Below are 18,293 nucleotides of genomic sequence, written 5' to 3' on the forward strand. Positions count from 1 at the left end.
AAAATGTTTATCACTCAGTTCTCATTTGGACGGGCTAATTTTAAATGTTATATGGCTCTTCACAGTTTTAGCTCAAATGATAATTTCTCCAGGAAACCTCTCAGCTACAACTATTCTTTGCAAGTTCTCAGACCATGTTGTGGCTTTTACACATTTTTCTGTTGTTTCTTATACTCCCCAGTAAGCGCTTTGAGGGCAAAGACCTTACTTACTGCACTCACATTCATACTCTCATCCTAAGTGGCTTGCACTAAGCAAACCCTCAAAAAGGGAGGCCCAAAAAACTGCCCTTAAAAGTCAGGAAGACCTGGCTTCAATTGTCTCGGACACTTACTGGCTGTGTGACACAGTTTCTCAAATGTAAAATCAGGGAGGAGTTAAAACTGGCTTTTTAAGGTCCCTGCCAGTTCTAATTTCAATGCCTGTTGAATGAAGTACAGAATCTCTCACTTATATTGCCTGTGGTAAACGACTGGGATAGATAGCAGCTAAAATAGAGGAGGAAAATCTTTTTTTTTTTTTTTTTTTTTTTTTAAATTAAATTTAATTATTTAATTATTTTTTTATAAATATAAATTTTTTTGACAGTATATATGCATGAGTAATTTTTTTTTATAACATTATCCCTTATTTATTTTTCCAAATTTTCCCCTCCTTCCCTCTACTCCCTCCCATAGATGACAGGCAATCCCATACATTTTACATGTGTTACAGTATAACCTAGATAAAATATACGTGTGTAAATCCAATTTTCTTGTTGCATGTTAAGATTCCGAAGGTATAAGTAACCTGGGTAGATAGACAGTAGTGCTAACAGTTTACATTCACTTCCCAGTGTTCCTTCTCTGGGTGTAGTTGTTTCTGTCCATCATTGATCAGCTGGAAGTGAGTTAGATCTTCTTTATGTTGAAGATATCCACTTCCATCAGAATACATCTTCATACAGCATTGAAGTGTACAGCGATCTTCTGGTTCTGTTCATTTCACTCAGCATCAGTTCATGCAAGTCTAGGAGGGGAAAATCTTAACCCAGAGGGTTTTGTTTCAAATAAACCAAAATTCAGACTGATAATTCGGGGTCAGGCCCAACACAATAGTATGATCATATCTTGTAGGAGAGTTCTGCCTCTTAAATGAGTAAGGAAAGAAGTTTAAGAAAAGACTGCACAGAGACAGGACAAGACAAATCAGGTTAGCTATTTATTGGGGGAGCTTTCCTCCAGGAACCATTGGGGGAAGCCGAAGAGAGTTTCACCAAATGGAAGAAAAGGTGGGGCTGGTTTCTGGGTTCTGCTGTCAGCCCTTAACTCCACACCTGTTACCCTGAGAGGATGTCCAATAAAATAGTGTAGAGACCAGATAAAGCTCACAAACTAAAAACAGATCACAAAAAAATACCAAATTTCCCAAAAGAGGAATGCTTGATGTTGCATCACTCTGATGCTATATTTTTGCTTGGTATTTGTTTTGAATCTACCCTACCCCTACTTTTTAATAAAAACTTCATCTTTTCCATGCAAAAGATCTTCAGATTATATTGAGACCAACTTTTGGTGCCCACCAAGGTAGAGGATGGGGTGAGTTTTTGCTGTTGTAGTCTTAAAGAAGTTGGAAACAAGTCATCGATTTCTCCTAAAAGTACCATAATATGGTGCTAGAGGGACAACATGCAATTTTTCATTTTTTCCTTTCCCCACCTTTTTCTTACCCAGCCTCCCAACCCTCCAAGAGCACATTGAGCATGGGCCACATAAGTCAGAGTAAAAAAAAAACATTGTTTATATTGTCAGATATAATGTGACTTAGGGCTCCATCTGTGAAACAACCCTCCTGACAAACTTTTCATCAATGCCCTTTAGATGTATACCAACCTTCTCTAATACTGCCTTTCAATCTGACATCAAATGTTCTGACAGCATTCATCCCTTTGAATAAATACATCTTTGCATTTTTACAAATGCTCCACCTTTTTCCTTCGTACAAACAAACCCAGGCCAGGTTCTCATCCCATATAGAAGCAGAGAACAAAACTGTCATCTATTTTTCAAAGATCTTATCTAAGGGCTGATTATTATAGAGGGAAACTCCACTAGCAGAAAGTCTAGGGGACATTTGGTACAAAAAGCTTAGAAAATGACCTTTGCTAATTATTCCTTTTCTTTCTGACAAAAAGAAAGTCTAGCTATTAGTTAGCAAGTCTAGTTATCAGTAAGCAATCCATAAGATAGTTCAACTTAGAACACTTTATTTAGCATTATTTAGCATCACTCACAAACAAAACATTTTTTTTTCCCTAAGGAATGTTCAAGTAACATTAAATCCCTGATATAATTTGTAAATATGAAATCTTACTGAGCAAAAAAGTTAAGTCACTTCAGGAGGCAGCAGCATCTTTAAATACCTACAAGGCAGAGCAACATTTGAGGTTTAGGAAAAAAAAAGTTTAAAAAGGGACCCATCCATCCAATCCCAGAAGGCAGGTATTCAGATGTGTTTCTCTACTAAAACAACAATAACAAAACAGTGACACATCTAAACAATAAAAACAGAAACAAACATACATTTGACATTCAAGCTAAGAAAAACCTGTACCAACACTCTTTGCATTTTCCAGAAGAATCAAAAAACTTCTCAGTGATATTTTACAGTGGTATAGCTGCCATTGATAAGAAATAAAGTCTTTTTTTTAAACAATAAAACGAGGAAACATTTTTTGACTAGTAGTCTATCCAGGGTCAGGTAGTCTGGCATGAGCCAGGTCTTTCTGATTCCCTGGAGTCCCTTCACTGGAAGCCATTTCTATACAACCAGATTTTCAGAAGGAAATGTTCTTGGTGAGGTATGTTATTGCATTTTTTCACTCAATTTTAAAAAGGGCAAAAGTCCCCTAAGTCAATGCTTCACCAAGGCCCTGGGGAGAAGAGACCTTAAAAATAACCAAGTTCTGCAGCTGACATCCAAGCACATCTCCCACAACAGCTGACGCCCCAAGCAACCATGAGATTCTCATGTTTGTTCCTTCTTCCACTCAGGCCCAAGCATAGTCTTGGAGAGGTTTTAGATTATCTGTCAAAACATCCAGCTGGGAATGAATGATGTCCACTGAAGTAGCTACTCCCATAGGCCATAGAGATGCAGTATCTTGGTTCTGCCCCAGTCTGCCTGGGGAGGGATCCAGGGATGGTGACAGCCTGGACGGCTGAACGGCAGAATAAGGGTGATACAGAGAGGGGACCGGTGCTTCTGGAGAGCAAGTTCCCAGACTGGTGGGGCTGGAGCTTGTTATGATAGGTTGAGCACAAGTCTTGTACAGGGGCCTGGATATGGGGCAGAGTAGCCGGGGGTTTGGGGGAGGGGGTGGGGGTGATGGAAGGCTGGCTGTTGGAAGAGCACCTGGGTAGGAGTCTGATGTGTGTTGGGCACTAACATCTGGAGCTTCAGGCTGGTTCTTCACTTTGTTGGAATCCTTGAAGTCACTGTCAAAAGCCAACAGCATGACTTTAACACACGAACTGATCTGCTCTATAGAATAGTGTGATATTCTCTCCAGGTCTCTGGTCCAGGTGGGAGAGAGCTGCAGGCAAATCCTAGAGGCCCCAATGCAGGCTGCAGCTACCATAGATGGTGGGAAGCTGTGAAAAATATGATCTTGTAATGAGACTTCCAGAAAGTAGTGGGCATATTTCTCCAAGAAACCTTTGGTTTTCGAGAAAGAGAAGATAGGCCAGTTGTTGCAGAGGTCCTTCTCGCTGAGAGAAAACAAGAGGTAGTAATCCACAAAGTGGGCTGGGGTCGGCATGCAGAGGTTCCATCCAAAAGCTTCCAGGAGGAGCAGCTCCATCTGGAAAAGTTCCTTCTTACTCAGCACCAGCTGGTGGCTGCACAGGAGGCCCAAGCTGTTCATCAGTTCCAGTTCTGGCACTTGGTCCTCCTCTTCAAATTTACTTGCTAGCAAAAAACAGGCTATGGCCACAATATACAGCTGCTTTGCAGTCACATTGTATCGATCCATGAAGAGGTCCAGCAGGTAGATAGCCAGGTGTCTGGCTGTGGGGCAGATTTTACAGTGGTTGCTGAGGAGGGCAACTAAGTCAACAAAATACCTTCGGCTCTCAAGGAGGGGGGATTGGGCTTTGTAAACAGGAAGCTTCAGCTCCTTTTCTCTGAGCGTACAGTGGATATCCAATGCCAGGTGTCCTTCCCACCATCGCTCATCCATCCTCGATTCTCTCCTTTGGGATTTAGGGTGACAGGGGGTCTCAGGGCGCACCTTTAGGAAATATTCCATTGCTGATGTCTGCGGCTTTTGGAAACTGTCCTTCCAGGGATTCTGTCCGAAATCCTTTCCTGCAATCCTTAGAGCTGGAGCTGTTGACTTCTGATAGTCAAAGTAATTTCTGGATCAAATGAAGCTTCTAGGAGCTTATGTCCTTCGCTTGGGGCTCGGTTAGTTTTCTGGAGTCCTTCCTCTCTCCTTGGTTCCCGAGAGCTCTTGTCAGAATGTCTCCAGCCAGCACAAAAGTTGAAGTGGGAATGAATCTTGACTCTGAATCTCAGAGAATGGGCTTGTGGGTTTCTGCCTTGTGAATCTCCCAAAGTTCCCTCCTTGACTGAATCCTGACTGACTCTCTTTCCAGTGGGCTTGTCCTTTTATATACTCTATAAAGGTGTGAAGTCTAATGTGTGAACCAATGAGCCAATTCCTTTAAAGGTGTAAACTCCTTTAAAGGTGTGAACTAAGTATATAAGTACCTTGTTTCATGTTCTGGCCCATAACACAGAATTATTAGCTTTTATAGTTTCCTTCTTGGATTTAAGAATGCTACATTTGAGTAATAGCAAAAGTGAAAGAAAATTCATTTTAATGAGTAGGATGGGGTTTTGTAAAGGTGCAGATTTCCTTTTTCCACCCCCCCCTTTTGCTTGTATTTCTCTTTTTTGATGATTTAATAACTTTGAGAAAACAAGACATGACACATGATTATTCATTTATCAATTAGACTGCTGAACACTGACTAAATGCATAGGTAGTTGTGAGATATTTTTGGATCTTTATTTCTTAGCACACAGCATTAGAAGAAAAACATTATCACAAATAATAATTACAATTTGATTTTATCTTTATTATGACACAAAATCTATAGATTATTTTTCAATTTTAATAAACAATGTTAAGGGGCAGGTCAATTCTAGAACCTCCACAGCTGTGGATTATAGCATCTAAAGGAGTTGCAGAGCAGCCTTTGCTGACACAGGTGATACAGACTGGGAATGAGATAAATTGGAGGCAGAGGGAAGAGGAGAGAAGTCAGAGAATAGCAACTGTCTCTTGGCCTTCTTATGTCATCCTTTCACCAAGGAAATCCATTTTGCAGGTTTGGGTTGGATATCCAGCAGCCACTGTCAGGTGAATCCTGGTAGCACAACAAAACAATGCTGTACATTTTTTTTTTTTTTTTTTTTGCTGAGGCAATTGAGGGTTAAGTAACTTCCCCAAGGTCACACAGCTAGGAAGTGTCTGAGATCAGATTTGAACCCACGTCCTCCTGACTTCAGGGCTGGTGCTCTATACACTGAGCCACCTAGCTGCTCCCAATACTGTACTTTTAAAGGTAACTTTACTGAAATCAAATGACCTAAGCTTGAAGAGTTCTTCTTCAGTAATTATCTGGTATTTTTTTTTTCCCATTTGTGTATTGAATGAATTAGGCAAAGTATATTTTTGTGAAAAGGATTATAGGGAGATAGCTAATTATTAAAGGCATGTTTTAGTCTATGATTTGATAAAGCAGATACTTCTAAAATTAATATTTCAAAATTTTGTGTTTTTCCCCCTTCTCTTTGTCTCAAAACCTCTTGAAATTATCCTTCATTTTCCTTTTTCCTCTGATAGTTATAACCCTTCTCCCTGCTAACACCAGACTGTTTATAATTCTCCTTAATATCATTCCCTCTTATTTTCTCTAGAAGATTGCTTCTTCAGTCATCACCTCTAATCTTCAATTTCTTCTGTCTACCAGTTCCTTCTTTTATGCCTTCAAACATGTCTGTCTCCTTATCTATTAAAAAAAAGTAAGCAAAAAACCTTTTCTAGACCCATATCTTTCTTTCCCTTCATTTCTCAGCCATCTTAGATAAAGTTGTCTACACCTATTGCTTCCATTTCCCTTCTCTCTCAATCAAAAACCCTTTAGAGTTTGATTTTTGATTGGATTACTTAATTAAAACTTATCTTTCCAAAATTGCTAATGGTCTTTTAGTGGCCAAATCCAACAAACTCTTCTGTCTTCAATCTGTCTGACCTCTCTGCCATATATAACACTGTCTTGGGTACTTTGTTCTTTATACCTGTTTTCATCATTCCTTTTCTAAATTCTTTGAATCATCATCCATATTCTATTCCCTATATGTATCGTTTATCATCTTTATACAGAGAACTCACAGATCTATATAACTAACCCCCTGGATGTCCCAGAGACATAATCACCTGAACACATATAAAATAGAACTTCCTGTCTTTCCCCTAGACCCACCCATTTTAAAAATTGCTATTTTTGTAAATGATGGTACTATTCTTTCAGTCAGCCAGGCTAACAGCCTTGTCATTGTCCTCCACTCCTTAGACTCCTTCACCTGGCATAGATAATCATTTGCCAGATCTTGCAGATTCTATTTCATCTCTCACATCTGATTCTTTTCTACTCACACAACTATCACCTCTTTCTTTAGCTATTTTCAGCAACCTTCTAATTGTATCTTTAAGTCTTTTTCCATGCCAGTCTCTCTTACATATAGCTTGCTTTTTAACAAATATATAATCAACTCAACATGTTATTTTCAAGCTGTCTGGAGACTTGTCTGTTTAATTTTTTTTTGGTGATATTTTAAAAACTGTATGGCAGTTTTATTGATGGTATCAGTCAGTTTGTCCAATAAGAAAAAAGGGCTAGATCTGTGATTTTATTGATATAGGGAGCTCGTGGATGAGGAAATTCTTTCCATAGATACAGGTCAGCATCTTCTCTGTATGATGCAGAGGTTATGCATCATATGATACATATGATGTTAATATGAGGTTAAAATGTATTATAAGAGGGTATTGACTTTTTTTTAGTTTAATTTTAATAACACATTGTTTTATAAATTATGTTGGGAGACAAAAATCAGAGCAAATGGAAAAAAACCATGGGAGAGATTAAAAAAAACAACAACAGAAAACAAGTGAACATAGCTTGTTAGGATTACTAAGTGAGAACTCAGGTTGTCTGGACAATGACAAGGTGAGAACTCAGGTTGACTTGATAAGAGGAGCAAGCTCATTAGTTGGAGTACTTCTTCCCAGAAGCCCTTGCATTATCCCACGCCCATTCTCTGGGAGGATAAAAGAGGACACCACTCCAGAGATAGAAGGAGACTCTGCACTACATCAGGCTTGACGGGGCTCTCTGCAGGAAGGGAAGTCACTTCTCTGGACAAGAGTTAACGGCAACTGCCTGGAGACAACGGTTCTCTACAGGAAGAAGAATCTGTCTGAGAGATTTGAGTAGACACAGCAGATCTCTTCCCAGAGAGCGATCCGGCAGCTTCTGGAGACAACAGCTCGCTACAATAACTTGTGTTGATTTACATTCAGTCTTAGTTCTTTCTCTGGTTGTAGATGGCATTTTCTGTCCAAAGTCTATTGGATTGCTTTGGATCATTGAACTATTGAGGAGAACCCAACCTTCATAGTTGATCATTGAATATTCTTGCTGTTATTGTATATAATGTGTTGCTGGTTCTGTTTGCTTTGTTCAGCATCAGTTCATGTAAATCTTTCCAGATCTTTTTATAATCAACTTGTTTATCATTTTATATATAATAATGATATTCCATTATTTTCATGTAACACAAATTGTTCAACCATTACCCAGTTGGTGGACATCTACTCCTTTTCCAATGTTTCACTGCCACAAAAAGAGCTGCTACAAACATTTTTGCGCATGTGGGTCCTATTCCCTCCTTTATGATTTCCTGGGGATATAGACCCAGTAATGGCACTGCTGGGTCAAAGGATATAAATAGTTTTATAGTCCTTTGGGCATAGTCCCAGATTGCTCTCCAGAATGATTAGATCATTTCACAACTCCATCAACAATGCATTAGTGTCCCAAATTTTCCCACATCCCTTCCAACATTTATCATTATCTTTCCCTGTCATCTTAGCCACCTGAGTGGTGTAAGATGGTACCTCAGAGTTGTTTTAATTTGCATTTCTCTAATCAGTAGTGATTTAGAATATTTTTTCATATAACTATACATGGCTTTAATTTCATCTTCTGAAAATTGTTCATATCCTTTGATCATTTATCAGTTGGGAGAATGTTGTATATTCTTATAAATTTGACATAGTTCTTTTATGTATTTTAGAAATCAACCTTTATCAGGAATACTGGCTATACAGACTTTCCCCCAGCTTTGTACTTCCCTTTTAATCTTGTTTCTGTTGATTTTGTATGTGCAAAAATCTTTTAACTTAATGTAATCAAAGTTGTCCATTTTGCCTTTCATAATGTTCTATAGTGCTTCTTTGGTTATAAATTTCTCCCTTCTCCCAAGATCTGATAGGTAAATTATCCCTTATTCTCCTAATTTGTTTATGGTATCAGAAGATAACGACTTTGTAAAAAATGCATCAAGTTCAAAAGATTAGAATGTTGGCTGTGGTCTTATTTAAGGTTTATTGTGTATCTGGAATAGATGGATTTGGTAGAGAAAAACAAATTTGTGCTCTAGAAATTATATTCTGAAATGTTACCATATCTTTCCCTCCCATGCTAATCAATCTTATTTTAAAATTATTAATTTTTTGACAGTACATATGCATAGGTAATTTTATTTTTTTTTACATTATCCCTTGTACTCCCTTCAGTTCCGAATTTTCCCCCTCCTTCCCACCACCCCTCCCCTAGATGGCAGGCATTCCCATACATATTAAATATCTTATAGTATATCCTAGGTACAATATATATGTGCAGAACCGAATTTTGTTGTTGTTGCAAAGGAAGAATTGTATTCAGAAGGTAAAAATAATCTGGGAAGGAAAACAAAAAAAAAGCTCACAGTTTACACTCATTTCCCAGTGTTCCTTTTCTGGATGTAGCTGGTTCTGTCCATCATTAATCAATTGGAATTGGATTAGCTCTTCTCTATGTTGAAGATTTCCACTTCCATCAGAATACATCCTCATACAGTATCATTGTTGAAGTGTATAATCTCCTAGTTCTGCTCGTTTCACTCAGCATCAGTTGATGTAAGTCTCTCCAAGACTCTCTGTATTCCTCCTATTGGTCATTTTTTACAGAACAATAATATTTCATAACATTCATATACCATAAAATTATTTTTTAAATTTATTTTTTCTTACTTACATTTGAAAACAATTTTAACACTTATTTTAAAATGTTTTCAGTCACAAATTTTCCTGCATATATATATATATATATATAAAATATATGTATTTATATGTTCAGTCATATGCAGTCATGAAAAACATTTCCATATTTAGTCATGTTACACAAGAAAACACAAACCCAAAAAAAGAAAAAGAAAGATTTTTTTAAGTATCTGCAATTTTTTCTCTGGAATTGGATAATATTTTTTACTCTATAATTCCTTCATAACTGGTCTTGAATTATTATATTACTGAGAATAGCTAAGTCATTCACACTTTATTATCATACAACATTGCTATTACTGTGCACAGTGTTCTGGCTCTGCTTATCTTAATTTGCATCAGTTCATATAAGTCTTTGCAGGTTTTTCTGAAATCATTCTGTTAATCATTTCTTACAGCCCAATAGCATTCTATCACAGTCATATATCGTAACTTATTCAGTCATTTCCTCAATTGATAGGCATCCTCTCAATTTCCAATTCTTTGCTACTATTAAAAAAGACCTTATATAATTATTTTAATACATTTAGGATCTTTTCCTTTTTCTTTGCAGTCTTTGGGATATAAACCTAGTTTTTCTGGGTCAAAGGGTGTGCACAGTTCTATAACCCTTTGGGCATAGTTCCAAATTACTCTCCAGAACGGTTGGATCAGTTCACAACTCCATCACCAGTGCATTAGTGTCCCAATTTTCACACATCTCTTCCAACAATTGTTGTTTACCTTTTCTGTCATAGTAGCCAATCTGATAGATATGAGATAGTACCTCATAGTTTTAATTTGCATATCTGTAATCAGCCATTTAGAGCATTTTTTTCATATGACTGTGGTTAATTTTGTTTCTTCTGAAAACTGCCTGTTCATATCCTTTGAACATTTATCAGTTGGGGAATGACAATCTTTTAAATTTGATTCAGTTCTTTATATATTTGAGAATTGAATCCTTTAACAGAGAAACTCTGCTAATTTTTTTTCCCTTAGTTTTCTCCTTTCCCTCTAATGTTGGCTGCATTGATTTTGTTTATGCAAAAACTTTTTAACTTAATGTAATCAAAACTGTCCATTTATCCTGAAATGCTTTCTATCTCTTGATCATAAATTTTTCACTTATCCATAGATCTGACAGATAAAAAATTCCATGCTCCTCTGATTTGCTTGTATTACCCTTTCTAGAAGTTTTTATGTAAAATAGAATTTCCTTCTATTAAACATAAATACTCCTTAGATATTGACACATGTGAAATTATTTAATTGTTCTGCCATTTTATATAAGTAATCTCTCTTGCAATTGATTTTTTTGCTTTTTATTGTTTGCCTATAGAATTGATATTAATCTTCCTCATAATATTTTGGTGAACTAATAAAAATTATTTTAAATCCACATGAAAATATAAATATAGTGCTAGGAAAACAGAGAGATCAGGTTAATGACATTAGTATAAATAATCACCTTCTGAGTTGATTTATGTAGTGCAATTTCTGCTTTAAAATCTTTAACACAAAATATTGCACTTTTCAGTCAATTAACATTTGTTAAGTAGCTACTCTGTTCTATACTCTGTGCTTACTTCAATAAGAAACAAAAGATAATTCCTGCCCTCAACGAATTCACAATCTAATGGGGGAGACAAGCAAATAAAAAAATCTATAAACAGTCTATATGCATAATAAGTAGAAGTTAATTAATAGAGGGAAAGCAGTAGAATTAAGAGAGATTAGAAAAGGCTTCCTATAGAAGATGAAATTTTAATTAGGATTTGAAGAAATCCTGGGGAAGCCAGTAAGCTGAGGTGAGGAGAGTGAGCATGCTAGGCATGGGGTACAGTCAGAGAAAATGCCTGGATCTAATGGACTATCTAATTTGTGAAACAGACTAAGAAACCAGTGTCATTTTTCCTGTGTTATTACAAGGTTGTAATATACCCCATGGAGATTTGGAATACTATGCATTAGCACCTTTCTCTCCTCCCCCCCAATTCCTAAAAATTATTCTGGCAGTATTCTTCTTTGTGAACAATATAAATAGCTTTCAGATCACATTTAGTTCCTCGTGTGAATATAATGTAATACAATTTTGCAGTTAGGCGAAGGAACCTTAAATGAGAATGAGAATACAAATTAATTATACTTGTAGAAGAAAGGACAACATTGAACAGCAGAAATATGGCATACACATAATACTTGAAAAAAATAAGGAGGACAGAAAGATAAAGAAAGGAAGGAATTAGAATAGGATCTGCTGATTTGGGTAAGCTGGTCATTAATGATGAGCAAATAACATCAGATCATTCCAATCTAGGAACATGTAGTTTCAGTGATGGATTTATTGGATAAAGTTTACAAAGTCCTTCACAATGGAAAATGCTATCCACATTCAGAGAAAGAACTATGGATTCAAAATGCTGATCAAAGCATACTATTTCACTTTTTTTTTTCTTTTTTGTGGTTTTTTCTCTTCCTTTATACTTCCCCCTCCCAAAGACCGCAATCTGGTACAGGTTATACATATACAATCACATTTTTATTTATAACCAAGTAATTTGTTTGTCTTTATGTATTAAAAAAAAAAAAAAAAAAAAAAAAAACCTACTAAAGGCATGATCTTTTTTTTTTTTTTTTTTTTTTTTTAAGGGGTAAGGAGACATTGTCTTCTAGTAATAGTTGTATAGATGATTTCTCCTTACCAAAAACATATTGTATTTCTTCATAGAAATGCTCTGGGTTAAGCAAAATGGTTATTTTAGAGAGCTAAATATATTTTCATGATCCCTGTCAATTAGCATACACATATGTAAGAAAGAGAGATTTAAGAAATCTTTACCTTCCACAGTGCCTGGCACATAGTAGGTCCTTAATAAATGCTTTACCTGTCTTAATCCCTGGGTGGTAGCACCTCCTCCTCTCACATAGCCTTCCATCTACTCTGTATTTCTTCTCTGTACCTGTTAACATGTTGGCTATCCCCTTAGAATGTGAGCTACTTGAGAGCAAGGCAAAAAAAGTACCTGCTTAGTACCTGGCACATAGTAAGTTCTTAATAAATGTTACTGAATATTTAGTCATTCAAATATGATCAAAATATTTTTCCAGTGTCTGTTTTTAAGAATTGGTTACAATCAAAAACACTCTTTTCCAAACTGCTATTTTCTGTTAATTTTCAAGAGGACATAATTTAGCTTGTTTACTGTAATAATTAATTTGCCTTTAACAAAGTTATATCACTTCAAATTCACTAGTTTAAAGGAAAATATTTCTTCCTTCTGTTTGTAAGTTTATTCACTAAAAAGCAAACTGAAGTAAAGACAGAATTGGGGGTGAATTTTTTCTTTAAAACAATCATCTAAGGTTTTCTAAAAGTAATATTTCAATATATAGTTTCATTAAATATAGCTTTTTTGAAAAGAAAAATGAAAAAAAATGTTATTTGCTTGGTCTGCTTTGGTAGGGGGTACCAAGTCTGACTCAAAATGTAAACACTGTAAAATGTTTATTGCTGGATTTGTAGGTCTCCTTATTTGTAGGGAAATCTTGAACACTAAGAGAAATTTTTCTGGTCCTGTATCAAGAGAGATTTCCATAAAAAGGCATAGGATTTACTTGGAAGAACATAGTCATTTCTAACTTGGCAGAAATGAGTTAGTAGTACCCCCTTTCAAAGGAAAATATGACAGAATATAGGCTGTCACTCTTGAAGGAACCCTAGACATTTAGTGTCTCTCTCAATGTTCACAGAAGAAACCTAAAGCCTAGAAGGTCTAGTCATCTAATAACAGCCAGGACTCATAAGATTTATTTAGAGGTAAAAAATTTGAGTGGTTGTCTACTCTGCTTTCTATCCCCTTTGCTTTCATCCAAATCTGCTTTCATTTTACATCTTTTCATTTTCTCTACTATTCCTTCCATCTGACTTTCTGGCTTCTTCATGTTGACATAGCCTTGTGGCTGCTGTTTCTACTCCACTCCCAACTCTACATTCCCACTTCAAGGTGGGTGAGTTGGAAATACTCCTCATTCCCATTGCAACTTCCAGATTCCCTTTCAGTCCATATCTATCACCAGTCCATATTCTGGCAGTGATTGTCTACTGACCTGTAGGACATTCTCCTTTGCTAAGGATAGTGTCTATCTTATAATCTTTTTCTCCAAATCCTGCCCTTAGCATATGTTGTGATACTACCTCAAACATCCTACCACATAGTTCTTCAACTTAGTTCCTAGGTTACAGATAAAAATGGTCATATCCTTGATCTTGCCATCACTCACAGATGTTCCTCTACTCTGAAATTCCCTTCTCTGATCACTATTGTTATCCCATCTTTCCCTCTGCTTTGTTTCCTCTAGATTTCATGCACACTTTGCCCTCCAGCCCCCTCTACCTTCCTTTTGTTTCTCTGGTCACCACTCTGTATTACATCCATTCTCCTGTTCTCATTTTGTTGAACTAATTAATAACTCAGTTCTTCTGCACTATCTGTCCTCTTTTTTTGAGTCCCTTACCTCTTTCTCATATTGCTGATTTTGGTGTGTTAAGCCTCTGCCTGGGATTATTTCCACACAAGTGCTGCTGAAAGAAGCTAGAGGAAATCATGAAACTGTGCTGCTTGGGTCCACTATAGATTTATGTAATGTGATGTCAACTACTACTGCAAGGCAAATCTTTTAAATATAGTTAATTCACCATCCCACTGACAGTAACAACTTTTCTAAATTTTTAATCCTTTTTCAAATCTTCCATGAATTCCCCTTCCCCACACCCTCCTAGTTGAAAATCTTGCCTCATATTTTGCTGAAAAAAATAAAGCCTTTTGCTGAGAGTTTCCACTTCTCTTCATCATTCTGCATCACCCAGATGCATTTAAATGGGATTGATGGGATGAAATTTTCTCAAGTTTATGAAACTAGGCATAAGTCACATGACATGATCCCTATACCCAGTTGAACTTTGCGTTTCAAGAAGTCACATGATCCCTATTCCCAGCTTTGAACCCTGGGATGCAGGAAGTTAGTGAAGTTACAGGAAATAATGTAACCAACCCCCAGGAAGCAGACAACATTGGTGACCAATATTGGTTAAGGATGGTTACAGTCTTTTAGTCTATCCAATGAAAAAGCTTGAGTCTTTTGCTTTTAAATCCTGGAGAAGGCGGAACCTCACCAAGTTCCAGGAGCACTTGGTGGGAATTGGGATGGCTCCCAGGTGTGTCTGAGCCTCTCCCTGCACGGATTAAATAAATGCTTTCTCGTTGTATCTGAAGATGTCTCTGATTAATTGGGAAGGGGGTTTTGCACCTCTCCAACATATTTTCTTTCACTATTTCCTTCCTACCTATTATATATGAAGAAGTGGTCCTTTCCTTGCCAAAACAATCCAATTCTTTCCCAGCTTCTCCAGTACATTATCCTCTATTATCCACAATCTCTCACTTATATTTTTGTCTACAAATATATCTATCTCTCCTGTCCTCAAAAAAACTTGACCTGTCCATCCCTATTAGTTATTCCATCTCTCTTCTCTCTTTTATTCCGTGTTTCTCTTGCCTTTGTGGCTATATTCCTCCAAAAGGCTATCTGTAATAAGTACCTTCACTTCTTTCCTGTTACCTCTTAATTCTACAACCTCTCTCCAAAGTTACTAATGATCTCTTAATTGCCTAACAGTAATTGCCTTCAGTAACTTTTTCTTAATTCTCATTCTTTTGGGCCTGTGCAGATATTGTTGATCAACCACTTATATTTTCTTGGGACTCTCTAGATTTTCATGATACTTACCTTCGGCAGGCAGAGTCTCCCTTGCTGGATCCAGTAATACTCTCCTCTTTCCTTATCTTCAAACTGTTTCCTGATTATGAAAAGTTTCGTGTGCTTCCCCCCATGCTTGGAATTTCTTCCCTTCTCATCTTTGCCTCTTGGCTTTTTTCAAGTCCCAGCTAAAATTCACCTTCTACATGAAGCCTTTCCTGTCCCTTCCCTCTTCATCCTAGTGCCTGCCTTCTCTTGATTATTCCAGATTCATTGTATAAATAAGCTTGTTTGTACATAGACATTTGCATGTTGTCTCCCCCATTACATTGTGAGTTTTCAAGAGCCTGGAAGATCTTTTTCCTTTCTTAGCATGGTACCTGGCACATAGTAGGTTCTAACTAAATGTTTCCTGACTGGCTGATGTAGGTGAAGAATGAAATTTAGGTGAGTTGTGACTTGCCTGAGGTGACACAGGTATTAAGTAACAAAGCAGAGATTACAACTCAGCTTTCCTAATAAGCATTTTTATGCACCTCCCTCCTATCATCCCTATTTTATATTCTCTGGCCATTGGGGATAGTGTGTGTGGGTGTATGTGTGTGTGGGGGGGAGGTGTGGGGGTGTGTGTGGGTGTGGGGGTGTTTAACTGAGGCACTTGGGGTTAAGTGATTTGCCCAGGGTCACACATCCAGGAAGTGTTAAGTATCTAAGGCTAGATTTGAAATCAGATACTTCTCATTTCAGGGCTGGTCCTCTATCCACTGCACCACCTAGCTGCCCCTGTGTTTTGTTTTATTTTAGAACTTAATTATTATTATTACATTACTAGGCTTTTAATAAATGAATGCTGAATTAAAGTGCTGTTTCATTCAAATAACAGCTAGATGGCCCAGTTTACATAATGACAAAGTTACTACTCACGCTACATAACCCAGGGCAAGTCAGGGAAGGTCCCTTAGCCACTATTTCCTCCTCTATAAAATGAAGAAATCTGAATTGATGGACTTTAAAGTTCCCTTTCAACTTTAAATGTATGATACAAAGTTCTTAAAGACAGCACCTGAAAAACTACTTTGGCATTTTAACATTTTGCCATTTAATTTGAAGGGCAGTTGAGCTGCTATTGAAGAATAATACTCAGAATAAATGGCTTTGTCAGGACATATTATCCCAGAAGTACAAACATAACAAACAAACATATCAAGGTGTGCTCTGTGAAAATGCAGAAAATATGTGGGTTAAAGAAAATAGATTTTCACATTGTTTAATATATTGATTTCTTGAATTTAGAAATTTTAGGAGATTGTAACCTACTATGTATGATCTGCCGGTCTTAAACATTTCCCTTCATATCTTTTGGCAACAAATCTTCGTATCACTCAATTGATACATTTTTTAAAAGGTAGACACAGAGTATTAAGTTATTCTAAGAAACATTGCTATATTGTGTGACTTTGGAAAATGTGTCCATTAAAAATGTTTTTTTCTATGAACAAAAATACATTTTCTGTCTCCCACATCATCCCATTGAGCAATCTCAAATTTCAGTTTCCAAAAAAAATCTCCAGTTATTTCAAAGAGTTCTAAATAAAGCTGATAGGTTATACTTTGAGCAATTATTAGATTATGTAAATAATTTGCTTTAAAAGAAATTTGTATTACATATTAAATGCATTTTAAATAGTTTTAGATCTATAAATGATGAGGTCATGTTGGTTTTTATAAGTCTGCTTGACAGGAAATTTTGCAAGTAGTAAAGTTAGATGGATGATCTTTAGAATGGAAGATGATAGGCCTCTTATGAATTTGTTAACTGTAATATTGTAATAATAATAACAACAACAGTTAGCTTTCATATGGCACTATGTGCTAGACACTGTGCTTGGCACCTTACAGATAAATTTAATTACAGTTGAGGAAACCCAGGCTGATGGTTAAATAAGATTTGCCCAAAGTCACATAGCTAGTAAGTGTGAGGCTGTAGTTTGAACTCAGACTTCATGATTTTAGCCGTAGTACTCTAAGTATCTTGCCACATGGCTGTGTAGGTATAGTGTTCCACATGCTCTCTCTCCCCTTAGACTGATGAGAGAAAGCACCATTAAATAATGTGATAACAAGACATTTGGAATTTATTTATTTCTCATCCTGAGTATTCCTCCTTTTTCAGATTATCAGCATTTGAACAGACCACATCATGCGTGAGTACAAGCTAGTGGTCCTTGGTTCAGGAGGCGTGGGGAAGTCTGCTTTGGTGAGTTAATCATCTAACTAGTACACATAACTTTCGTGAAAATAAGTTTTAGAAATACACACTGATATATGATAACTTTATGATTGTGCTTACTCTAAAGTGAGAGGGAAAGAGCTCTTAGTGGAATAAATAATTTAAACCCCGTAGCAGTTTTTAAAAATGAATTTAAATTAAGAGTTAGGAACATAAGTCTCTATTGAATAAATGAAGGAAGTAAAATGCATTTTGAATCATTATGTGCCAAACTCTATGCTAAACACAAAAGCAAAAAACCAGTTCCTGTCCTCAAGGAACTTACATTATAATAATGGCAACATCTACTGTGATGGCAGGTAGCATGGGACTTGGAGTCTGGAAGACTGGAATTTGAATCCTGCCTGAGGCACCAACTGTATGTTTAGAGGACAAGTCTCTTAACCTCTTTGAACCTCAAAGGCCAAGTTCTCCCACTGCATTCAGTTTATGTCCAGTCTTTCTGATCTATCTCTTGCCACAGGACCTAGATGGCTTTGGGAAGAGAACATGAGATTGGTGACTGCACATCTGTCCCTCTCTTTAATCCAATTCACTTGCATGTCATGGTAGCACTTCCTAATGTTGGGGTCCTCATTGAGAATGAAGGACAAACAAAAACAGCCACTTCATCTATAAAATGGCAATAATAATAGTTCTATCTTAAAGGACTATTGTGAGAATCAAATGAAATAATAGAGTGCTTCACAAATCTTAAAGTGTTGGTGAAGGGAACCATAGAGAGTAATTGACACAACAGCAATATTGATTTGAGCTTTGTTCCTGAATATGAGAAACAAAATTGAATAGAGAGGACATGCAGTGCAGCTGACTAGAAGATGGCAATGG

General features: G+C 36.6%; 1 protein-coding gene and 1 pseudogene across 4 annotated transcripts in view; one reads left to right on the forward strand and one right to left on the reverse strand.

The window, feature by feature from the left end:
- RAP1A (RAP1A, member of RAS oncogene family) overlaps positions 1-18,293 on the forward strand; it is a 108,173-nt gene that overhangs the window by 51,112 nt on the left and 38,768 nt on the right. For all 4 annotated transcript variants that reach the window (XM_074263058.1, XM_074263060.1, XM_074263061.1 and 1 more), the window contains exon 2: positions 17,349-17,432. In XM_074263058.1, the coding sequence (XP_074119159.1) occupies positions 17,376-17,432 (57 nt within the window). In that variant the 5' untranslated portion in view covers positions 17,349-17,375. The remainder of the gene's footprint in view (positions 1-17,348; positions 17,433-18,293) is intronic.
- Positions 3,063-4,223, reverse strand: LOC141539795 (cyclin-J-like protein pseudogene; annotated as a pseudogene).

This window comes from Sminthopsis crassicaudata, chromosome 4 (assembly GCF_048593235.1).
Source record: "Sminthopsis crassicaudata isolate SCR6 chromosome 4, ASM4859323v1, whole genome shotgun sequence".
NCBI classification, from domain to species: Eukaryota; Metazoa; Chordata; class Mammalia; order Dasyuromorphia; family Dasyuridae; genus Sminthopsis; species Sminthopsis crassicaudata.